The 24,585-nt window shown below is 46.7% G+C and overlaps 1 protein-coding gene and 1 long non-coding RNA gene across 6 annotated transcripts; one reads left to right on the top strand and one right to left on the bottom strand.

Moving 5' to 3' along the window:
* Positions 1–2,952: 2,952 nt before the first annotated feature.
* Positions 2,953–6,774, bottom strand: Hand2 (heart and neural crest derivatives expressed 2). Its single transcript, XM_028889260.2, has 2 exons — positions 5,245–6,774; positions 2,953–3,846 (listed from the first exon to the last, which is right to left on the bottom strand). Exons 1-2 carry the CDS (start codon positions 5,797–5,799, stop codon positions 3,748–3,750), a joined length of 654 nt encoding a protein of 217 aa, XP_028745093.1. The 5' UTR covers positions 5,800–6,774; the 3' UTR covers positions 2,953–3,747.
* A 113-nt stretch (positions 6,775–6,887) lies between these two features.
* On the top strand, positions 6,888–23,441 carry LOC114706776. 5 transcript variants are annotated; one of them, XR_003736564.2, is made up of 5 exons: positions 6,888–7,058; positions 7,483–7,588; positions 13,238–13,356; positions 21,730–21,806; positions 23,287–23,441. It is a non-coding gene; the product is annotated as an uncharacterized LOC114706776 (long non-coding RNA). The 5 variants fall into 5 exon arrangements; XR_005093099.1 differs by having other exon boundaries at positions 23,041–23,441; XR_005093100.1 differs by lacking the exon at positions 6,888–7,058 and adding an exon at positions 7,101–7,146 and having other exon boundaries at positions 23,041–23,441.
* Positions 23,442–24,585: the final 1,144 nt, after the last annotated feature.

Here is a 24,585-nt window from a genome sequence, read left to right as displayed (position 1 = left end):
TCTCTGAGAGTGGATTCGGTCCCGACACGGCTACATCCATTTGCTGTCGGTGAAATCAACAGCCCAGAAAGGCGGCCTAAGACCCGAGGCACACAGTGGAAAATGCTGGAACCAATGGGTGGAACCATCCTGAGTTCGCTGACTCCCTATCTCCTTAGTGTGGCTCCAGGGCATAGGAGGCAAACGAAGTGTCCCCCCCCCCCCAGGGATCTAGCTGTCATTTCGGACATGCTGTCTGTAAGCTGCCAGTCAGGGTTCCTCTCGTCCATCGAAAGTCCTGGAAAATTGAGCCGAGGAGGATGCTGAGGTCCACTCTGAGAGATTCTCAGATTTATTCCCAAGCTGGTGTGTGTGTGTGTGTGTGTGTGTGTGTGTGTGTGTGTGTGTGAGAGAGAGAGAGAGAGAGAGAGAGAGAGAGAGAGAGAGAGAGAGAGAGAGAGAGAGAGAGAGATTTGGCCCTCGCCTGCCTGCCTGCCTGCCGGTGCTCTGGGGGTTATCAGGCTTTCGTCCTGCGCGGAGGTCCGGGGTCGAGCCCTGACAGCCAGCTCGACCATCAATTTACCTTCTGCGCCCCAGCTTCCCCATTTAGCTTTTAACGTCAAATCCTACATTTTTGTCGGCTCCGGCCTGTCTAGAACGCTTGTGAATTCTCTGCAGGAGTGATTGCTCTTAACAAAATAGCAGCAAACACATTATCGGAGCAATTAAAACAGAGGCCTTTTAGCTAGTCCCACAAGCAGGAGCTTAGAGTCCTTCCCCTCTACCGCCTTTAAACAAAGGAGAAAAACCAGGAAAAAACTTGTGTCGCCCGAGAAAAAGCTTGGAAGACACAGCAGACATCCCCGCTCCGGTTCGTCGGAGTTTGACAAGGCGAAGCAGGGTTATTGGGTGGCTGAGGATGCCGGGACAGTTGAGATTTGAGAATGAGGTAAAGGATAATCTATAAGGTTGAAGTGTCCATCTTGTTCAGGACTGTGACTAGTTAGGGGGATTGTTCGACTGAGGTCTTGGAGCATCCAGGGCTTTCTACTGGCTGACATAGTGAGTCAGCGGGATTTCTAGCCAGTTGGGGTTTCCTGGCAGGTTACAGTGGTAGAGTGGATTCCGTGTCAGAGTACTGGCAGGCTGGAGGGAGAGAAGGCCCAGCAGCTCAGTGGCCTTGGATAGCCGAAGGGGGTGGATGCCTAGAGTGGCCAACTAAAAACGTGAGGATTAGCAAAAACAGCCGCACAGGGACAACGCACTGGGGTCTCCCGGTTCCCCGGTGCTGGCATTTAATAAAACAGAAAAGGTGAGTAAACCAGAGGCACATTAAAGGCCCAGGGACACGCTCCTGGAGAAGACCCGAGCAGGCCAAGGGACATGCTCCTGGAGAAGATAACAAATGTCTTTAAATCACCGCCAGTCCCTTTACTGGCCACTCTGAGATTCCTTTCTTCTGCCTCTAGAACCCGGCATCTCCCTTCTGAGCTGCTAAAAATGAAAGATGTCCTAGGCCTCTGCAGGCAAAAGCAGAGAGAGCCGCCTCGTCCGAGCAGACAGGGATCCAGAGAGCCACAGAAAACCTGGGCTACCCCCCACCCCTTATAAACAAAGGCAAGTGTCTGTAAACACAGCCCCTCGCCCAACAGGTCGGCCCAGCGCCGCCTGACCTAAGGGGAGAAAGTTCAGATCGCTTTGGCCTAGTTGTTCTAACCCCTCGCCCTCGCCTCGTCAGCCACCCGCAGAAGTCCGAGACGCCACTCACACCCGCCCCCGCCCCCCCCTCACCCACGAAGGTCTGGTCCAGCTAACTGCAGACCACCCCGGGTCAGAGGAGCTAAGAGTGAGCCGTGTGAACGCTCCGAGGAGGAGGATCTGGGCCCCCAGGCAGGCAAGGTGTGAACATCACCGCAGGGATGCCTAAAGGCGGAGGAAACCCGTTGGCCAGGCTCTCCGACACCAGATTTATACACACGGAGTTGCATGAAACAAACCGCTTTAAAGAAAAAAAAAAATACTATTCATTTCCCTTCCTCCCCAAGTCCTTCCCCGCCTCCCCAGTTCTCCACCCCCAAGACCCCTTAATAGCACCTCAGGGTCTTTGATTTCTAGAGCTAAGGGTGAAGCTCGATCTAGCCCGAGCCCTCGGGAAAAGCAGGCCGCAGGGATTTTCTTCTGCGGTACAGGACTTTGGGCGCCGCAAAGCCCGGGACAGGGTGAAGTTCCCGGGCGGTTGTTCAGCCAAGGGGAGAGGTCACCACTTGCTCTTGCTGCAGCATCGAAGAAGACTTCAGACACGGAGCAGTTAATATTGAGTTCCCTTGTAGCTCCTTGTAAATCTAACCCAACCTCTCACCCCCTTTTAAATCTGTGGTCTTGTTCGCGATTTCTTACTTGACGTAAAATTCCTTGTTACCTAATCATAGACTTCTTTTTCAAAAGACTCCCCTCCCCCCACCGCCACTACGCAGATGAGAATCTTCCGATCTGGAAGAGCAAGCAAAACCCCCTCCTCTCCTTTTTTTTTTCTCTCTCCCTTAAAAAAAAAAAAATCTTGGATGAAAGCCCCATATTTTGAACTAAACGCCCCAGACTATTTCCTGTGCCTGTAATAAGGCCTGGGATACTCCTCACACCTCCTCCACAGACAAAAAACACGCTCCCCAAACACAAAACGAAGCACCAGGCACAGGGCTTCCGATTGATACCTATAAAACAAGGGCACCTTCCATCCTGGGCACCAAGCACAGGCCCTTCTCCCCACCAGACACACTCCTCAAGACCGCTCAAAGGTCTCCTGGGAGCTTCGGGAAGAAGAAGAAGAGAGACAGCACTGGATAGAAGCCCAGGCCTTTGGTCAGGATTTTCACCAGGACACTTCACTTTAATAACTGCTCCTTCACACAGGGAGCCTCAAATCATACTGATTGATTAGAACCCCTGACTTCTTTCAAATAAAGTGGGAGGCAATTACGATAATTTAGTTTACTTCTGAATATTTTAAATATTATGAAAACAAGTATAACAGCTTTGTTTTCAAAATTCTTTTTGAGGTATCACCCATATAAAGATTAGGTTTTTTTTTTGTAAAAAAAAACACACAGTGGTTTATTGAATACTCACAACGCTTACACCTTCAATATTAATTAAATTCCACTTAGTTTTAGAGGACAGAAGCTCACAAAACAAGTAGCCGGTGGTGGTGGAAACATCTTCTTCGAATAGGGAACAACAACAACACTTGAAAAGACAGCACTCGATAACTGACCCCAACAGAAATGTTAGCGGCCCTGTTCTCTGCTTTGAAATAAAACTTTATAATCCCCAGGAATATTTATATCCAAAGGCCGAGTAGTAAAGATACACTTCACATACGCACTAGTGTCCACTTCTTTATCTGGAAGGAGCTGGGCAAGTGGGGGAGGGGATAACGCTGGTGTCTACACAGCCGAGAGGGAACATTCACACACAGAGAAGGACGGGGGTCCCTTACCACACGGGAGTGTCCTCTTCATATTAAAATATGGAATGCTTTTCTTCAAATATCCATTTTTTTTTTGGAGAGGGAGGTGGGGAGCGGATGCCTCAAGGGTGGGTGGGTGGGGGGCAGAAAGAGGGGGAAGGAAATTGCACATAAATAAACCGGATGATCCAACTGCAAGAAGTCCTCAGTACGGAGCCCGAGGGCTTTCAGAGAGTCCTGGGTCTGCATCTGGCGCCTTGGCCCGGGTTCCCAAGCTCTCCTCCTTCTTCTCCTCCTCTTCTTCACTGCTTGAGTTCTAGGGCCCAGACGTGCTGCGGCCAGCCTGTCCGGCCTTTAGTTTTCTTGTCGTTGCTGCTCACTGTGCTTTTCAAGATTTCGTTCTAAACCGAGGGGAGGGCGGGGAGAAACGGAAAGAGAAGTTCAGAGAGGACAGTCCTGGTCCTGGCACCCTTAGCCCTTCGCTCGCCAGAGGACGCAGCCTGAGTACCAGAGGGACCGCTTAGCAAAGGGGGGCCTCGGGTACCGGCCCCCTGCAGAAGTTAGGCAAGGTTTCCAGTGTTTTAGCAACCTCCGAGGCCTCCCTTCGCAACGATCAAGGATGCAGTCGGCAAGTTTATAAACCACGGCCCGCATTTCTAGTCGTTTACCGGGAAGCCCCGGGTCTTTTCCCCCCTTTCACTGCTATTGTAGGAGGGGAGGCAGAGGCCGGTGCTAAATCTGCCTTGCGTTTTCCATAGCGATCCCACGTCCAAAGGCCCTCCTGTTCTGGCCTGGGCCTGCCTCTCCCGCCAGCCAGCGGCTGTCCTGGTCCTGTGCCCTCAGCTCGGCAGTTTTTCTCCAAGGCCCTTGAAAGCTTTGGTTATTCGGAAGGCCATTCCATTACGCAGCAATCAGAGAGGGCTGCAAGCCACAAAGGAGAAAAATCTCCACAAATGGAATTGTTTCCCAGGTTCTTCCTGACTGACCATAGACGCACCCCCGAACACCACCACTTTCCAGGCAGTTGGTAAAAGAACCTGAGAACACTTTCAATGTCTGGGCCATAACTTCGTGTTAGAGTTAATAGTAATGACCACAGTGCCTGCTTTTTAAAAAAAAGCACTTAAAATGCACAAGCTCATCCAAATAAAATTAGAAATGCTCCTGACACTTGAGCTATGGCACTTGAGAAATTACGCTTTAACTTTGCACCCAGAGAGAAACTAAAGTTGTATTTTTACGTTCAATGTACTGAATGTTTACCATTACCTCTCCCATGCCTTAGCAGCGTGAACAAGCAAAACACTTTCTTAGTGTTGGAGCCAGAGGCAGCCTCGGTTTTGGAGTGGGGCATGTGGTCAATAGTGAGATAACTGGAACTCCGAGGCCACTGACAACTTACTATAGAAATATTTAAAAGAAAGGTTGGATTGGAAGCCAAAAGATAGCTCTAATGGGTACAGAATGAGGGGGACCCAGCCAGTGAGACTGGGACATGGGTCAGTTCCTAGAGTTTCGGAGGCCGGTCCTAACGGGCTAGAGGGGCAGGGAACCTCAAGGGAGGACCAGAAGCGCCAAGCAGACGTCTAAACCCTTCTCCTCCCGCCGCTGACATCCTCCCCGCTCTTCCTGGCTTTTGCAGGAACTATCCCTTCTACAACCTGCTGAAAACAACTTCGGCGCGCACTACGCAGCCAAAGAACGCCGGTAGGCAGTTTCTCGACTCTACTGGGAAGACCTGAACAGCGGTCCCGGGGAGCCCGAGCCCCTCACCAACCCTCCGTGCCCCCAGGACTGACCAGCTCTTTCTTCCTCTTCTCCTCCTTCACGTCGGTCTTCTTGATCTCCGCCTTGAAGGCCTCCGCCTCGCCGTTCTGGTCGTCCTTGGCCAGCAGATCCATGAGGTAGGCGATGTAGCTGGTGGCCAGGCGCAGTGTCTTGATTTTGGAGAGTTTGGTGTCGGCGGGCACGTTGGGGATGCACTCCCGCAGCTCGGCGAAGGCGCTGTTGATGCTCTGAGTCCTGCGCCGCTCCTTGCGGTTGGCAGTACCCCGGCGCTTCACCGGGCGCGGCCCCCCCAGGCCCGGAGGCCCCGCACCGGGCGGCACTCCCCCATAATGGGAGTGGTCCAGGCCGGCGGCGCCGCTGGCATACTCTGGGCTGTAGGACAGGGCCATGCTGTAGTCGGGGGGCGACATCTCCGGGTGGCCAATGAGCCAGCCGTGGAAGTAGGGGTTCTCCTCGTGGCCGCAGCGGCTGGCGGCGGCGGCGGCAGCGGCGGCGGCGGCGGCGGCGAACGGGTAGCCCTCATGGTGCACCACGGGGTGGTGGGGAAAGCCCCCCACCAGACTCATCTCGCCTTCCGTGGCCCTCCACGCGCCCCAGCGTGCGCGCAGCCCCGCCGCGCCCTCCGCCCGGGCCCCGGCGGCCTCGACGATCGCCGGCCTCCCCCACCCCCCACCCCCCAACCCCCGGGCTCCCGGGCCCGCCCGGCAGCCGCACAGGGGGCCGCTGCAGCCCGGGGCCCGCGCCTGGCCCACCGGGCCCGCCTCAGCTGCGCCGCGGCCGCCGGCTCCCCATGGGGCGCGGCGAGCTGGTCCCGGCACGGTGCGCCCCTGCCCGCCGCCGCCGGCGCCGCCGCCGCCGCTGCCTGCCCGGCTCTACAGCCCGCGCGCCGGCTCCCGCTTTCCCGGCTGCAGCGTCTGGGCAGGGCGCTCCGGTGCTCATGCAAAAGTGCCGGCGGCTCCGGCGAGGCTGTCCCGCAGATGCCGGGGCACCCCGACTCCTGACTCCTCCAAAGCTGACCTGGAATCCCGGGCGAGTCCGAGCCGGGGCTGGAGGGGCCGGCCCGGCGATGCCGGGAGGCGGCGGGGTCGCTGCTCAGCGTGGAGCTACCTCGGTGCGACCCTCCCCTTCCTGCCCCTTCCCCTCCCTCACCAGCCCGATCTGGGTTCTTGGGCGCTTATTGTTTTAATACAATTTTTTTTTTTTTTTTTTGGTTGTTGTGGTCCTTGAGTGTGATTTGTTTTTAAAGCTGCGAGTAACGTGTCGGTCCTCGCTCCTCTCAGGCTCTCTTGGAGGCTTGGCAGAGAGGTCTCAGCGCATCCATTTTCTTAAGATCCTCTCCTCTCGCGCGACAAGAATCTGGGGCCCCTGAAGGCGCCTCGGTGCTGGGAAGCGGCGACTGGGCTCTCGGAGGGGTGTGCACAGTGGCCGTGGGAGCTCCCGGGTGGTGGTGGTGGCGGCGGTTCTCCTGGGCTGGACGCGGTGAGGGGAGCAAGCCGATTTTCCCAGCAAGATCTCCATGTACAGCTACATCTTTAGGGCCGCTCGGGTTAATATATGTCGTCAGAGGCTCCTCACGCCAATCCCGGGGCGGCGGGGGCGGCGCCTCGCGCTCTCCGCAATAAAACTTTTTGATGTTCACGTTGCTAATTGCCGAGGTCCTCTTCTAGGATTGGTTGTCCACTCATAACCATAAGATAATTAAAACGGGGGGGGCGGCAGGGTTAAAAAAAAACCTTTTTTATCAGCCATAGGTTAATGCAAGTGTTTAACAGATGCTTCACTATTAAAACCCCCCCCCCCCCAATATTGAAGAATCTCAAACCAGGTACAGTATTATTTCACTTTCTTTTCTGGTTACAAGGGTGGGGTGAAGAGAAGGAACGCGGATAATGCTCTTTTTAAGTGTATTTTTTGTAGGTAACTGAGGCACAAAACTGAGCAGGCAGCCTCTCGTAGTGGTCTTGTGCTGGACCGGGGAAGGATGGGGGCGGGGGGGGGCGGTGTGGTGGCGACAAGAGTCTGGAGGCGGCGGTACGGATCCCCATTAAGGTGCGGTTGGGAGCAGCCGAGTCTCTTTGACTAGGCTGGTACTCAGCGTTTCTTGGACCCGGCACACGTTGGAAAAATTTCAGTGGCCTTTTTGCTTAGGAACTGATTTGGATGACTCGGGTTCTAGTGAGAACTTGCAGAGATGGTGGCTGGGGACTTCAGTCTGTAAAGGCACTCATTTGCATATTCTTCTGGTGCAGCTACCCCAAACACAGACTTTGGAGGTTTTCAAAGTGGGGCACCTCGATTTCTCGAATCTGTGGTGTGGCGAGTACCCGTGTTCCGCTGGTTTAACTAGCCTGTTTGGTAAGTAACTGAATAGTTTTTACAGCGTGTTCGGAGCTTATTTTCTACTTTTTATGAACAAACATATAAATATATCTCTGCATTCCTGCCTCCCCCATAAAAGCGGGCATCTGTGGAAAGCAGGTTTAGTTATCGGAGGGGAGCCATTAAACGGCTGTTTAAGAGGCAGGCAAGGAGGACGGCTCGTGGATGTTTAGACTGCTTGCCTTGGCGATCTTGAACGCATTAGAACGGAAAATGGATCTCTACTTGTAAGTGAGCCGGCCGCGGGGCACCCAGGCAGACCCCTAGCAGCGCGGGTGGAGGCGGTCAGTGGAAGAAGTCAAAATCACCCTGCGGCCTTGGCCGCAGACTCCGGGAGAGGCCGAGCATGTGTGAAGATTCCCTCTGCTTACCTGCATGATGGAGGTCGGTGTGCAACAGCGTGTGCAACAGAAGCCTGTAGGCTGTAGATTTGATCAAGTCGAGGGCTGGCCTTGGACCTCACTAGGCAAGCAGAGGGCACACCAGTGACTCCACCTGGGGCATCGCTCTTTGGAAGCAGGGGCAGTCTGGTTCCAGACATCAAAGAGAACCCCAGCCTAAGGACTCCGCGTGGACAGTCCTTTCCGTGGCCCCCCGAGTCTGGCTGACTGTGGTTCTGTCTGGAAGGCCAGATCGACAGGAGTTGGAGGTTGCCCAACTGGTTGCTCCCATGGTCTCCTGGCTGAGACCTTGCTGGCTACTGCAGAGTGTTAGTCTCACGGAGAGTTTTAAAATGTAGACGTATGGAGCTAGGTGACAGAGAAAGGGGAAACTCAAAGACTGTGGCCTATCTTCTGTCCATAAGGGGTCAGTTTCCCTCGCCAGCGCCCAGTAGACGGTCTTAAGACAGAGAACAAATCCTGGATGGGAAAAAGCTGGAGCCAGTCTTGCTGGCTAGCCCAGAGGCTTGCGTTTGGTAGCAGAACAAATAATGACCTACACACAGCTCTGCTTCCCAGCTTGGGTGGGTCTGTGGTCTGTAGTTTGGGGTACAGAGAGAGTTTTCTAAAGAACCACTTCTTCACGGAAAGAATAGGGGTAGTGTGGTGGAGGATTCTGTTTACATTTTCACCAGAAGGGTATCCTGAACCAGTAAATACTGGTAGTTCAATCCTCTGACATTTGATACATTAAAAAAAAAGTCTGTTTATACAAACATGTAGGCCTTGGGAACAGGTAGACTAAGTTAGATGATTGCACTGTGGCCGGCAATAGATAAAAAACAATGAGGGAAGGCAAATTCTTGGCTGCCTTAGGACTTAGGACGTAGACTTTTAGGGGGTTGGAAGATAGAAGAAGAATCCAGAGAAAAATAGGGCTAGCGGTGGATAGGCTATCTGTTTCCCAGTAGTCCCAGAAGCTAGGGACCAGAACTTGCTACTTTTAGTCCCTTTTTATGCTTTTTAAATTGAAACCAATAACAACATCAAAAAGTAGGGGTACGGATGCATGGCTTCAGATAGCTTCGTCACAAGTGATAAAAGAAATGGACAACATGGGACAGAAAGGGGCCCTTAAAAGACGCTGATCTGACCATCTTTCCTTACTGACAGCACCATTATCGGTTAAGAAGTACAATCCAGAGGTCTGAAGCTTCATGTATCTCAGAAACCCAAACCCAGAGACTGGACCCTTAGAATGGCAGTCTGGAGGTAGCCAGAGAGAGGACAAACGGGCAAGTTTCAGTGGTAGCTGGCTGGCTCTAACTAACTGAGCTGTGTCCTTAATGGGTTTGCTCACCTTTTTCTTTTTAGTGTCTTTTTTTTGACACATTTTACTTGCAGGAATCTTGGAATGCTGGGTTAGCTTGCTACTTTGCAAAACTACCAAGCTAAGATGCTATTTTAAATTTGTCCCTATTTTATATGGCCTGTCCCCAGGCAGGGGTGGTCCTGAGATAGATGTGTTGGGGCGGGGGGGGGGGGGAGTTGGCACTGGTGGTCAGGGAGAAGATAGGAGAAGGCAGGTGCATAGTTTCCAGCTTAGATGTCTGCCTGCTCCCTTACTCTTGGGCTGTACTAGTAAGGCCTCTGGTGAATGGCTCCCTTAGGGTACACATTTAGAATCCCCAAAGACGAAGGTACTGTGATGATGCTGGTTGTGGGTCAATCTGGGTGCCGGGAGGTGTGTGTGGGGAACCCCACAGAGGGTCATCTCTCTCCTGGGAGGCTGAGGGCTGAGTGGTCCTGGGTCTGCACACTATCAGAGGAAGGCAGCCCAGATTCATGGTAGTGTTGGAGATTCTGCGTCCATAGCCTTCTCTGATGCTCACAGTGTATCCGCAGTGTTACACGTTACTTCTTTCAGTCAAACAAACAAGGCTGGTTTTAAACATTTATTTTGTGTCCATGTCACTTGTCTCTTTTCTTTTACTACCAACTTTCTTTCTCTGGAAAAGAAATCAAAGAGAGAGAGAGAAGAGGAAGGGAAAAAAAAAAGACTGGGGACCTCCTTGCAAACATTTTGCCCCTGTGAGATACTACTTTTAAACTCTGTTTAAACATTTTTTTAAACTCCAGTCTCTTTTTAGGGGAAATGCACATCTTTTCAGGGTATTTATTATTTCAAAGGCAAGGGCAATTTTGTATCTTGTGCTTTGCTCATGAGTACTCAAAATAAACTGGATCTGAAAAGAAGCAGGCCAGAAGGCCATAAACACACATTTTATATTTACAGGAATTATGGCTCAATTCCCTTCATCATCTTTCAAGCCCCTTCTTAACCTTCCTTTCCTAACCAAAGTAGTAGAGCATTGACTGTGCACATTCCTTTAAATATCTGTAACAAGGTGAACTCCAGAAATGTGAGAAGAACCCAAAAGAGATAGCAAACCCAGAAAACGATGGGGAAAATGAACCTGTTATGGAAGATGTAACCTCTGCCTCACCTGCTCCAAAGACAAGTTTCTGCCACACTCTGGTTGCCCGGCAGGCCTTTCTCTAGTGGGGGGCACTGTGTCATATTACTTGTTAGCCACTTAGTCCCACCATGTTTTAGGACATCCAGAACAAGGCCTACAGGGTGAGTGGCAGCAAAGGTCTCCCTCTGATAGGGCTTTGGCCTTTTCCTTTTGTGGTAGTCGTCTACAGGCATGGCAACAATGTTTCAAAGTAGACATCCACAAAGTAGGGAATCCAGACGATTGAACTTTTATGTCTGCTTAAAAAAAAAAAAAAAACAACAACCAAGGACAGAAAAAGGTGCCCTTGACTCTCATGTGGTTTTATTTTCTTCTGAACAATTTCTTCTTGGATTTTGGGGGAGGGTGGGGCATTTGGAGAGTAGACCCCCTTCCCTCCCTGTTCTCCATTCAAAACAGATCTTTGCAGATGGAGGAGGGAGGGGCTGGTTCAAAGGCAGGGGTGACTATGGCGAGGATGAGTTTAAAAAATGAACTCTTCCGTTCAGTTGTGTCTAGCAGACCGGAGAGCCAGGACTTGCTAAGTGCCTGGACATTTCTCCCCTTATTTTCTCTGGTCCTTCCTCTTCCCCCTTCCCTTCTTTCTTTCCCCATAACTTACCCCCCAGAAGTGTTGGGGGTTTATACATTATGTGTCCCTGTCATTGAACCAGAGACTTGTGGAAGAATGAGGCACTAATTCATCCTTAAGTTTTGTATGGAAAACCTCAGCAGTAGATCTTCTATTTTCTCCAATAACCCATGACTACATTCTTGTGTTAACGGGAAGATAGGTTGCTGCTGTGGAGAGTTCTCATTGATGAAGAAGGATTTGGCACTTTGATAGGTATCTGTAAATTAAAAATACTCATTTAGACTAAAGGCAACATAAAATGTGCTGTGAACAGGCATTGCAAAAAGATAGCATTATATATAATAACATTATATATAACATTTGAGTTGTTATTATAGTAGTCTCAAGAAGTATGATAAATCTGATCTTTGCTACTTTGTAGTAAAATACTGGGTTTAGAATAAAAGTGTTACAAGACAATCCGTCCCTTAGGATTTATACAACACACTCAAAGAACTGCATACCCATAGAAATATTTCAGAGCTGGACATATATTTGAGGGGTAGACCCACCCTGGCTTTCACTCCCAGCACTTAACAACAACAAAACCCCACAAAACAACACAATAATAAAATAAAAATGAACGATAAAGAGAATTCTTTTCTTCTGCTGTACAGAAACCATTCAGAATTCAGATGAGAATGTAAGTGTGATTTTACGTTCACACCCCTTGGAACTAGCCAGCAATGGATAGCTGACATGCAATACAGTCTGGGGTTCAGAATAAAATAGAAATGAAATGGCTGCTTAACATGTGGGGCTTCTAAAGCATCATTTGTGGGACTGAAGAATTTTCTTGTGACTTGAGTCCTGCTCCTTCCCAGTTCTAACTGCCATGTTGGGGGCATTTCTGGGAAGTCTCCACAATGTGGCTTCATTTGCAGAACCACATAGATGGATTTCTTTAACTCTGACAGTTCCTTCCAAGCCTTTTCTGCATTCTTCTACAGTCTTTGCTTATAGACAAGGGACTTGAGCCAGGATGGTTAGGTTTCAGGTTAACAAAAAGAAACACTTTTATTGTCAATATTAATGGCAAACTTCGATTTTTACAAGCCTTGGGTTGAGCAGATCAAAAGCAGCCTGTCTTGATTTCTCAATATTCTCTGGCGCTTAGACAATTACCTGCAATTTTGGTTCTAATGAAACAATACAAGAGAGTTACTTGCAAAAAATTTTAAAGTTAGTCTCTGAGTACCGGTTTTTACCTGTACAAAACATGTTACGATGTAGTGATTTATTCCTTCAACTGAAGCTGAGTTTTGAAGGAGAATTCCTTTAAGAAAATATGTTTAAGCAACGTCCTCACTTGTAATGTCACAAGTCTTTTTTAGTGTGTGCATTCCACGGTTGCCTTTCTGGCCGGGTAAGGATCCGGCAGACTGAGGTCTTCCTGGTAATTTGGGTACACCGAGTCTCCAGTTAATGATAGATAATCAGCCTTTGGGTCATTCGGTCATTCTCTTATTACAAACCCCTCCTGCTCTCTCTGATCTCCTTTCAAACTAAATTTCACACAAACAAATAAAGCAAGACAGGGACAAATTCTTAAAAAAGAAGAAGGAGAAATATTAGAAACTTCTGATACAGAACTCTAAACAAGGGAAGGCAAGCTAAAAGAGGATAGGAAAGAACATCTTATCAAAATGAACATGTTGTGTACAAAACATTAAAAGGAAAGGATCTGGTTTCTGTTAAAGTGACAGAAAATTAAAATAAAAATAATTGCAGGCAGCAAAGTTATAATATAAACAGAGAAGTCAGGATGCTTGCTGGAAATACGCAGCACCAGGAGGCAAATTTGTTGTTACAGATTATGTATCTGCACTCTGATTGGAGAAGCGCTACTTTGTTCCATTTTCCAAAAGAGAATGGTTTTCTTTTTAGTACTTGTGTGAGTGCTCATTTAAGTCAACACAGGCCCCAAACTCGAGGAATTAAAAGTGGAACTGCATTTTTCTTGCAAAGCATCCAACTTCAAACGAAGCAATTATTTGCATACAGGAAAAGCAGAATTCCATTTAGAATGCTGTTTGGATACTTCACTAAATCCGTGTGACTGGTGCTTTTTTTTTTTTTTTTTCCCTGACAGAAGGCATAGCCGATTCTTCAGCAAGAACAACGAAACCAGCCTTCTTCACCTCCTGGGGGATTTTCTTTTGCCCTCTACAGCGGAGTGTGACTTCAGACAGAAACTTCAGATTGGCCAAGGTACATCTCAGATTAGACCCCAGGGAAAAGAGCAGGGACTGAAGGGCTGGAGCAGTCAGGCTCTCTGGTGAGAGCGCCCCTAGTGTCGTGTTACTGTCTCTGCCCTCGACAGTTCTCTTGGAGAGAGCTTACCGAGCTGGTCAAAGCCAACCAACTTCCAAAAGTGGGGCTTTCAGTGTTAAGCCGGGTTGGAATTTTGGCTCCGCACTGGATCAACCCGCCATTCTCCAAGTTACAAGGGGAGCGTGAGATGGATGCTGGCGGTAGACAGACCCTCACATTGTCGCCAACTTGCCAACCACTTTGACAAATATGGCCCACCTTCCCAAGCTGGCGAAGAATCCACACTCCATTGCTGTCTCTCGGGCCTTCCTGGGTGCTCCCACTTCACAGGAGGACTTCTGATGATAGGTTTTCCTTCTGTACCCACACCAAGCCTCCCATTCCCTTAGCTCCTTTCTGGTGGGATCGTGCATGCATACACGCAGTTCTCAGATGACACAGTCTTCTCTTCTCGTGTCCTCTAAACACACAACGAATGCTTCACACAAAAAGATGCCCCCAACCAGCTGGTGGGAAGGCGATTTAGAGAAACCTGGACATTCTAATTGCAATCAGGTTTTTATTCTATTTTGAAGGCCATTAGAGCTGGGATGCGACTTGGAAGTCATTTATGAAGGAACAGACACCTTCAACCTCAAGCCTCTGCGGGCACTGGGGAACGTGTCTTCCAGATCCATCCTGGCTTGGCTTCTCTGGTACCCATTCCAAGTACCCCAAACTCAAGAGTCAGAGGTAGCCAAGGCCACCTCAACACTTCATCGCCGCGGTGGTCAGTGTTTGGTACCTTAGTTAGTTTCTCTCTCCGTTGAAAGAATGGTGGAAAGGAAACAGACTGGAGGCTGAGAGCTAGATTAAACAGACCAAGGCACCCTCAAGAGAGTTGTCTGATACCAGGCTGAGCTCAATTAATTATTCACGTATTTCCCCCTGCATCTTCGTTTATTTTATTATATTTGCTAATTTTTATTGAATTGTTTAGTTTTATTTTAAATTCCCCTCTGGATCTAGCTGCCTAAAGATCCAGCCCGACAGCCTTGGGCGTCAGCGGGCCAAGTGCGCCTTTCCGGTGCGGCCTAACTTTGGGCGTCCGGTCTCTCCGACCCGCTTTATCCTGCTTCGTTGGCCTCGAGCAGCAAAAGTCGTGGTCTGGGGGAGGTCGCTGCATCCTCAACGCTCACAGGGCTGCCCCGGCGCTGCCGGGGCAGGGGGAGCAGCAGAAGCTGTTAGGGGCTTACAGACCTCCTGTGGTCCAGGCCCTGGTCTCTTCCCCTCTATTCTGGCCACATTCTCATTCGATCCCCAATGCCCCTCTGTGGGGCGGGCAGCAGGAGGCGAGTTCACCACATTCAGGCCAGGAGAGATCGCTGCTGGGAACCGTGGACCCGCACCTTCCCCCTAGGTGGCTCCGAGAACTTTTCGCCCGATGCGGGCAGGAAGGGGTTAACCCGGCTGCCTCTCTTGCTCACCTCCGAGCCCCTGGTGCTGAGGGAAGGCCACTTCTCCCTCCCCCCCCCCCCCCCCCCCGGTCTCATTAGGGAAACCCTCACCGCTATTTTCAACATTTCCTCAATCAAGTGCCCTGAAATAGAGCTGCACAAACAAATTGGCGGCAAAAGCGTAGATCTTGTCACGATGGAGGCGAATCCACCGTTTCAGCCTTGTTTGCTTTGCAATTACGGGCTTGGCTTGTGCCTCTGGTGCCACCGGGGCAAATTTGCTGCGGTCCGCTGATTCCTCTGCACCCCGAGAGCCCGCTGGAGGAAGCGACCCTGGAGCCAGTGCTGGGAGAGGCGGGGGGTGGGGTGGTGGCGCGGACAGGGGTGGCCCGGTCGGTTGCTAGGGCTTGGTGGAGCCCTAGCCTAGACCCCTGTGCAAAGGGCGCGCAGGGTCGGGGTAAACACCGGCTTTCTAGGTTCCTGGCTGGGCAACCGAAGTGTATGCAACAATAATAAAACGTAGAATCCACACATGGAAGCCAGCGTTGTGTCTTCAGCTCCCTTTCGGTCCCCAGCTGCTCTTCCCCTCTCTTCTATCCTCCTAACGTTTTCTAAAGCACAGTTCAGTGTTAGCGGTTCTGGATTTTCCTCTGCTTCCTCGCTGTTAAACTGCTCGCTAGCGTGGCGTGTTGTATTTGCCCTAGCTGTTCTTGTTTGATTTTTTTTTTTTTTTTGGTACATAGTTACTTTAAATCTGCTGCAAGAACCCAAACCCCATGGTCCTAGGAGAGGCTTTTCCACACATGTGGCTGGGGGCCTCTAGCTCGCTTTTCTTTCTTTCTGGGGTAGCCTCCGAGTGCCTTCCCTCCGGTGCTGGGAGCCTCGTTTGCGTCCGCAGAACGGTAGTTAAGTCAGTCACTAAGCCCTATATTTCACAGACAATTAAATCTTGGCTGCTGGTGAGGCGCAATTGTAATATTTACTCTGCTCTATACCGAGGAGCACTTTTGGAGTAGAAAAATAGCAAATATTACATTTCAAACAGAAAATACAATAATAAATCTCTTTTTATGGATTCTCCCTGCATAAGTGGAAACAACATGATTTAAGTCCCTCCACTCCCCCTTTTCCAGCACTGCTGGAACTGGAAGGCACTGCCAACTTCCATCCCTGACGGGGAGACACCTGCATCCCGAGATTTCACGCGCCATTCTGATGTTTATCACGTGTAACAAGGATTATTAAATAGTGAGGTCTTGGATGCAAGGTCCACTCTGGGTGTGACTTGAGTATTTATGACTTCATATCACTTTGCAAACAGATGGCTGTTTTCCTTTCATGCGGTTTTTGCAGTAGGGGAAGTTGAGGAAGAGATTTGTATGTGACTCTGGCTTCTATACTGACATGAACCATATTATTTAAGAATGTGTAAGGTGCAGTCTCTTTTTGTTGGTTGATCATAAACTAAACTCACAGCCACTATGGCCAATAAGCAATCTTTTTTTCCCCCACAATTAAAAACATTTTTTTCCTTTTCAGTTTATGATCCCAGCTAGATTACACCTTCAATGTAGCATGCTATGAGTCTTAACTAAGGCAAATCTCAGGACTGTTGGCTTCATAAATTCTGCAGTGATAAAGTGGAAGAACCATATCTGAAGTCCACAGAGTCACATGTACCCAGGCATGTTTCCTATATCATTGTCCAGGCAACGGATCGCATTAATATCCCAAGGAATAGGAAGCAGTAGTTAGAAAGGTACCATTTCATTAGAATTCTCTTTTCACTATAAGAATTGGTCTGGCATATTATTCCATGTCCAAATTATACTATTACTTTCATGTGTGTTAATCTGTTTGGTATTAAGATGGCGAGGGTGTCGTAACCATTAACATGTTTTTACCATACCACTTTCAATTGGGTGATCTCAGATAATTATGAAGATGTTGAAGTTAATCCCACGTTAAGTGAACAACTATGAAAATAACCGTAAGGCATTATTATTCTCACATAAATGCCAACAAACACAATTGTATGGGAGCATGATTTCTTTCTATTTGACATTATCCTATAAGGATATGGCTATATTCATTTCTTTTAAAATCAGGGCAGTTTTCAATTATTAGTTTTCAACACAACTTTTTTTTTAAACTACAGTATTTTGCAATTCCAATAAACCACAGCAATTTGATACTGACAGATACTGCATTTTCTACATTATTATTCAGCAATCTTTTTGCAAGCTAAAACAAAAATAATATTCAAAACTATCAACATGTAAGGCACACTTATTAGGGTCTACATATTTACTTAGGTAAGCCAATGCTATTAAAATTAAAAACATATGCTTGGCATAAGAATGCTTCTTTGGAATGCCTTTTTGGATACACAGTTATTATTTTAAAAACTAACTCAGATTTCTAAATACCAAGATTTCACTCTGAACAGGGATTGCACTGTTTTAAACAGTAGCTCCTGGAAGAGTATCTTCCTTAGCATTTTAGACTTTCGAACAATTGGAATTGGGTAAATGCTTTCAGCTGGGAGCACTTTCCTAATACTTTTGTAGGTAACAGGATTCTTTATTCCTACTGAGTGACAAACAGAAGGTACACTGGACAGACTGCTCACCCTTTGCAGAAGCTCACAGAACACGTCTCTGCACGTCCCACCCCCCAACCCCTGCAAGAGATTGCTTGTGATGCAGCTAAAAACAAAAATTCTGTTAAATGTGAAGTCAGAAAAAAAAAAAAAATGAGCAAGTGCCTTCCCAGCTACAGTTTCGAAGGCTTGGTGAGGTGCATAATAAAGGAGACAGGAAGGATACAGAAGAGTGAGACATGAAAAAGAAAGTTTGCTTGGATGAGCTCTGTCTTTGCCCCTAAACAGGCAGCTGAGAAGCCCAGCCAAGATGGCTGTTTTCCTCAATGCAGTGATTTTTAAAATTGTTTCCCCACCCCCAGTGGGTGAAGAAACCCAATCAAGGAAATGTATGCACACTCTTGTATATATGCAAATGCTGTTACTGTGATTTTAAACATGATGTTGAAATATAAGAACATCAAAAGATGTTACCACCATTCTTTCTAGCCCAATGCACGGTATGTTAGGTGTTATAAAGTACTGATTAAAAAAAACCGTATCTGGGAGAAGATTTCTATAAACTCCGAATTGCTGAGCAAAATGTGACAAAGCTTTATCTGGGAGAAATCAGGCCATTTAATTGTTATTAATCCAGACAAATAAATGAGGAAGCTGTCTTCTTACATTCCTGGTAATTCTTTCTACTTTCCCGAACATTGTTAGGTTCTATGCATCTTGTGTTATTCAAGTAAAGATGATGTCACTCATGAAATTACAGAATCTAATCAAGGAGGTATTTTTGCTTTATTACAAAATGTACGCATCATCTTGGGCTATTGCGCTGCTTAGATGTTTCACTGTTGAATTTTTTCTCTTTTTGGATAAAGCGATATTTAACATCACCCCTAAAGCCACTTGCTCCTTGCAGAGATAAACGTGAGGGGTTATCAAAGCTAAAAATAGTCACAGTAACAAAGTAACATTTAAGTCTGTCTGGTGTTGATTGTGCTTTGTAAATTATACTGCATTTAAAATCATGACTTTGGTATTCATGATGGGGGCATCTAAGGAGAGAAATTTGAGTCCTTAATTTGCACAGCTAAGAACATATAATCATGTTAGGGAGCCTTCCCCCAGAAGTGCTTTTCTACAGACATTTTCATTTCTTTCCCTGCCCCTACAGTTCTACTTGTATTTTATTAGAAAGTTCCAGAATGAGGAGGGGATGGGTGCTGTAATTCACTGGGCTTTTCTCAGCTTAAACATCTTAATATCACATGGCACTAATTTAGCTTCATTAACGATTAGTGATTGACAAGTTTTCTCAGCTCTCCTGTCTTTTTTTTTTTTCTCTCTCATCAATAACTCTGATACTTGGAAATAACTGGGTCACATACTGTCTTTTTCTCATTATGTTAGAATGGTAGCCATTTAAATTGTGGGAGAAGTAAGAAGCTGTATGTACATTCGTGTGTACATACAACTTGGCTCCACTTAGTGTTAGAAGGGACTTAAAGAATTGATAAGACACATTTTTTTTTTCTTCAAAATCTGTTTGTGAGAATAAAATTCCTGAAAATATGATTCCAATTTATTTTTGATATTTAGGTCAAGGTCAGGGATGCATTCTGACAATTATTTTGAAACAAAAGTCACAATTGGGCTGCCACCTGTCTTACAAAAATTCATTTTGTTGTTAAAAGGCAAGTCTCAGCGATACCTGGTGAGGCTACTGCTATGCTTGTCAAGCAGGAGAGCTCTGTGATGAAGAACAGGTCTTAGGGAATAGGTTAGCGTGAATAATTTGAATTCCGATAACAGCTATTAACCGTATGATCTTGGAAAAATCAGGTAGCCATTCTCTGCCTCAGTGATTACATCTGTAAAAGATGGATAAGAATTGCAGTCATAATGTCAGGAGCATTAGCGAGAATATTCACATGGGGATCTTGGAGGGTCTGGTGCACACTAAGTACTTAAGACACACCAGCCATTTCCTTCCGCGTGGCTCTACAGTGAGTGGCAGGCCACGGCCGCTTCCCTGACGGGCCACAGAACACGAGGATGTTGACAGTTCACACGCCTCACAAGCTCTCTGCGAGGGGCCTGTGTTGGTTTCCAGCCCCCAAGCTGGAAGGGTGAAAGGAAGTTTCTGGTGTCTTCAGAGGTGCAAGAATGATATGGGAACTGACTGTAGTGGAGCATGCTCAGAATCCCAGCAACTCACAAAGCTGAGGCAAGAGGGCCAGCATGAGTTCAAGGCCAGCCTATGGCTGTATGACCCGGCCTCAAACCAACTAGGGGTAAAGAGAGATGCTATGGGGCAACGGCCCTGTGACATTCATACCTGTGTTGTCTTCAAGAGTGTGACTATGCTCTACTGTGGCCTGACACAAAGGTCTGCTGGGGGAAATAAATAAAATACCCCAGGAATGGTTTCCTTTTTTCTTCTCTTTTCTTTCTTCCTTTCTTCCTTTCTTCTTCCCTCCCTCCCTCTCTCCCTCTCTCCCTCTCTTCCTCTCTTTCTCTCTCTCTCTCTCTCTTTCTTTCTTTCTTCCTTCCTTCCTTCTCTCTCTCTCTCTCTCTCTCTCTCTCTCTCTCTCTCCTCTCCCTCCCTCCCTCCCTCCCTCCCTTTCTTTCTTTTCTTTTCTTTTCTTTTTGGTTTTTGAGACAGAGTTTCTCAGTGTAGCCTTGGCTGTCCTGGAACTTGCTCAGTAGCCCAGGCTGGCCTCAAACTCACAGAGATCCTCCTGGCTCTGCCTCCAAAGTGCTGGGATTAAAGCCATGTACCACCACTGCCTGGTGGGAATGGTTTTCTTTATTTGCTTTTATTTCAAGCCTCCTCAATAATAAATTTTATTTGAAAGAAAAATCATTTTTAAGCACTTTTACTGATACATAATATACATAATAAGCCCATGCAAAAATAAGCAGGGACTAAGATAAAGAAGACTCAGGTAGTAGACTTAAGTATTTTAGGGTAAACTTTGGTCTTGTCTGTTGAAAACTGCATGGTTAGACTGACATGGTGAGTTCCTGCCTTGTTTTATGGCTGGTTCAAGCTCTTAACTAGGAGGGGACACAGTCCCTTCTGCTGTCCTCTGTAGATAGTTTCTGCCCACATTCTTTGCATGGTATTACCTGGTAGGATCTTTGAAGGAATCCTTTTAAGCCCTTCATTCATGATGAAGGTTTGGATTATATAATCTACTTCTATATAATTGAGGCAGATGATGGTAGCACACCCCACTCTCTGCACTTAAGAAGCCACTGCAATTTTTTTTTTAAATAACAATAAAAAAGACATACCTGTAATCTCAACATTTGGAAGGCCAAATTAAAAAAAAAGAGAAAGAAAGATCAATACTCCCTGATATGAAAATTTACGGTAGTACTGTAGTAATTATAAGGCAGGATGATGGACTGGAGAGATGGATTCATCTGTAAAGTACTTGCCACGTGTCTGCCTTAGTTTTAACTGTCAACCTGACACAACTACCTAAAAATCACCTGAGAAGGTAGTCTCCTCCATGGAGGGATTACCTACGTGAGATTAAATCATGGCCATATCTGTAGGGGGCTGCTGGTTGTTAATTGACTCAAACCATGGAGGGTGACACCATTCCCTAGGCAGGGGCCCTGAACTGTGTGAAAATAGAGAAAACTGAGAAGAAACAAGCAAGAAATGATGCATTTATTCTCTTGGCTCTTGGCTGGATGTGATGTGACTCTTTGAGGTTCTGCCTTGACTGCTCTGGAGTGATGGACTCTGAGCATTTGTCCCAGATAAATAACCTGGGACTTTGAGCCATATTAACTCTTTCTCTTTCCTAAAAAAAAGAAAGGAAGGAAGGAAGAAAGGAAGAAAGAAAAAGAGAAGCCACTGGAAACCCATTTTGTGGTCATCTCTTTTCAGATGAGACCTTACGTGCCCAGAGCATCTGCTGACATAGGACGGACTACCTGAGTCTGTTAGTGCCAATGGTTATATATGATATCAGTGTCCAATTTCTGATTTTTTGATAGTAAAACAAATGCAAGAGGGAATTTCTAATAGAGTTCTGATATTTCATGCTTTGGGCACCATTATGATGGACTCAGAGGTCATTCTGTTTCCAGCCATTTCTCTAGCTTGAAGTTCTCTGGCAAAGTGAACAAGACCTTTAGTTATGTTGGATATGATTTCTGAATCTTGCCATTTTCTGTTTTTACATGGTGTTATCATCATTCTCCATTGACAAATTATTCACATAATTTCTCACTTGAACTCTTCATCTTTCGATCTCAAAGGCAGGTCTGTCTGATTCTATTCTAAAGACCAAGTTGGAGATGAGCTGTCATTGGTGTTGACTGAGTCCATACAGTCGGTAAGTAGAAATTGCCAGTTTTTGCCTCAAATTTGATCTCTGGATTTGGCTGAAAATTAACCACAACAAACTAGAATACTAGCAAATATGAAAATGTAGATTGCTTATAAAATGCAAGTGGGGATATAAAGCTATGATAACCTCTGGAAGACAGTTTAGTTTGTTTTTTTTTTAAACTAACCATAGACTACCATAGAATTCACATTGTGCTTCTGAGCATTTGTCCCAGATAAATAAGTACTTCAAGTTCACACAGAATGTTTATAACAGCTTTATTCGCAATAGCCAACAACTAGAAACAACCCAGATGTCCTTCACTGGGTAAATAAACTATCAGCCAGTCTACTAACATTTAAGTAACCACTATCAGCCATGATGGAGCCATATCAATACTACTTGACAATTAAAGCTACAAAATCATTGATATGTGCAAAACCTGAAGGAATCTTTAGAGAACTAGACTGGGTGGGGAAAAAAAATGTCAACCCCTAAAGGTTCCACTTAAGGTTCTTGCTTTTTTCTCCATTTCCATCTGAGTGTGGTGTGACTGTGGAAGTTAAGAATGTACGTTTTGCAAGTATATTGTTGTGCAGTTGCATGGGGAGGTCCACGGTTGATGCCTGGAATCATCCTTGGTTGTTCTTCTACTGTATTCTTGGTGTCAGGGTCTCTTAGTCAAACTCAGAGCTCTTGGAGGTGACTAGTCTTGCTAGCCAGTTTGGTGTAGGGATCCTTTAGGGAGGGTCTGGGGACCTGACTCCAGTCCTCATGCTCTAACCACTGTGCCATCTCCCTGCACATACGTTATGTAATAATATTGCAATAACAAAATCTGAGAAATGAGTGAAAGATTAGCGGCCACCAAGAGTCCAAGAGCAGGAGGTGAAAGGGAAGTGGGTGTGGTCGAAAAAGAACAGCAGAAGGATCCTCATCACAAAGAAAACAGTTTGTACTTAACTGTGTAAGTGCCAGGACCCTATCGGAGCAATCCTGAGTCGGCACTGGAGAAACTGAATAAGGGAGAAGAGGATCTCTATTATTTTTTTTTTGCCACTGCACAAGAATTTAAAATTACCACAAAAAGCCTAATAAAATGTCGAGATATTCTAAGAGTCCATGTTTTCTAGGACTGAACTCAGACTAGGGGAAAGATGGGATTGTGAATAAATCTTAAAGAGCCTTAGATCATTTCTCGAACTCAGCTGATTTTATTTATCTCTGATTTTTATTACAGGTTGTCGTGCTACTCAGGGAAAGACAAGATGCTAACCTCTCATCACAGGACTTCTGCTTTGCATACAACTTTAAGATGAAACAGCAGATTGAACTATACCTTAGAAGATGAAATGAGATTGTGTTAGACCCTACTGCCATAATCTATTTCTAAAGTTTTTTTTTTTAGTCTCATCTCTTTCTGACTTATTAAATTTCCTTCTTTTATTCTATTTTGAATCTGTATTTCCATGTTGTATTGATTCAGTGGGAGAGAGTCCTTGTTGCCAAGTCTGATGACTCCGGAACCTGCATGATACAAAGAGAGCTGATGACAGAAAGTTGCCCTCAGATCTTCACATATCACTGTGGTATGTGTTGCAGGCACCTATCCAGTCCTGCACACAATGTATTAAAACTATTTAAAAAAAAAAAAAAGACCCTGTAAGTGTTTTTTCTTTTTCTTGTTTTTGAAACAGTGTCTCACTCACTCACTCTGTATCCCAGGCTGGCCGGGAACTTGCCAGCCTCCTGCCTCAGCCTCCTGATGTTGGTGTTACAGAAGTGGGCCAGGGTGAGCTAGAACCAGTGTTTCTTGCTGCTGATTAAATTAGCAAAATGATAGCACTGCTCAAATGTGAAACAGAAGCATATGCTGAGTTCTGACGAATTCGCGTGTTCTGATTTTCCGGAAGGAGGAGTGGGAGGCTCCGTTGAAGACTTCGTTGATGGTGTGTGGAGGGGATAAAGCCCAACAGTAGGAACAAAGGGTGGGCTCCTCTCCCAGGCTACTGCGGTGCCCTGGAGCCCTCTGCAGACACCTACCAGTGCAGGGGAGAGTCAGTCCCCGCAGGGGAGCTGCTGCCTTAACAAGTAGGGGTTAAAGTGTGAGAATTTCGGGACCTACTTTGGGGAAGGGTTAAATAAATCAGAGGGCCTGCTGACAGCAATAGTATCTTTGAGCAGCTGATTTGAAACAGAATCAGAGAACTGAGATGAATCCCAGGTGGCCATTGGGAGCTGGAAAAAGTCCTGACGACTTGGGTGACTGTTAGGCTTCCTTTTAGCACTGGGAATAGTCTTTAAGTGACAGCTTATTAGAAAAGACTATATTCAACACAATGGTAGAATAAGGATATATTGATTTAGAGGGTCTTTCTTTTATTTTTCTTTTCTTCCTTCCTTTTTTTTTGTTTTTTGTTTTTGAGACAGGATCTCTGTATAGAGCCTTGCTTGTCCTGAAACTCACCATGTAATCTAGGCTGGGCTTGAACTCACAGAGATCTGCCTGCCACTGCCTCCTGAGTGCTGGGATTAAAGGCATGTGCCACCATCATGCCAGGACAATTTAGAGAGTATTTTATTTGAATAATTTCCTTAAGAGGAGGTTTAGAAGGTTCTAGAATTGCTTCAGTTAGCTTAATGTATACTATGTCCTATTTTATTTTCTCTTTGTTCTGTCTCTTTGTTTCTTTTTTGGTTCTGGGGATCAAATCTAGGCCCACGTGCGTTCTAGGCAACGCCCCTCCACTGAGCTACATTCCTTTAGCTGGCCTTGAACTCACTA

The sequence above is a fragment of the Peromyscus leucopus genome, chromosome 17 (assembly GCF_004664715.2).
Source record: "Peromyscus leucopus breed LL Stock chromosome 17, UCI_PerLeu_2.1, whole genome shotgun sequence".
Taxonomy (NCBI): domain Eukaryota; kingdom Metazoa; phylum Chordata; class Mammalia; order Rodentia; family Cricetidae; genus Peromyscus; species Peromyscus leucopus.
The sequence above is the reverse complement of the archived record's forward strand: the minus strand, read 5'-3'. Positions and strand labels throughout refer to the sequence as shown.

Coding starts and splice junctions, on each gene's coding strand:
- Hand2 (XM_028889260.2), bottom strand. CDS start 5,799: ATGAGTCTGGTGGGGGGCTTTCCCCACCACCCCGTGGTGCACCATGAG. Junction 3,847..5,244: donor AGAAGAGGAAGAAAGAGCTG/GTCAGTCCTGGG, acceptor CCCTCGGTTTAG/AACGAAATCTTGAAAAGCAC.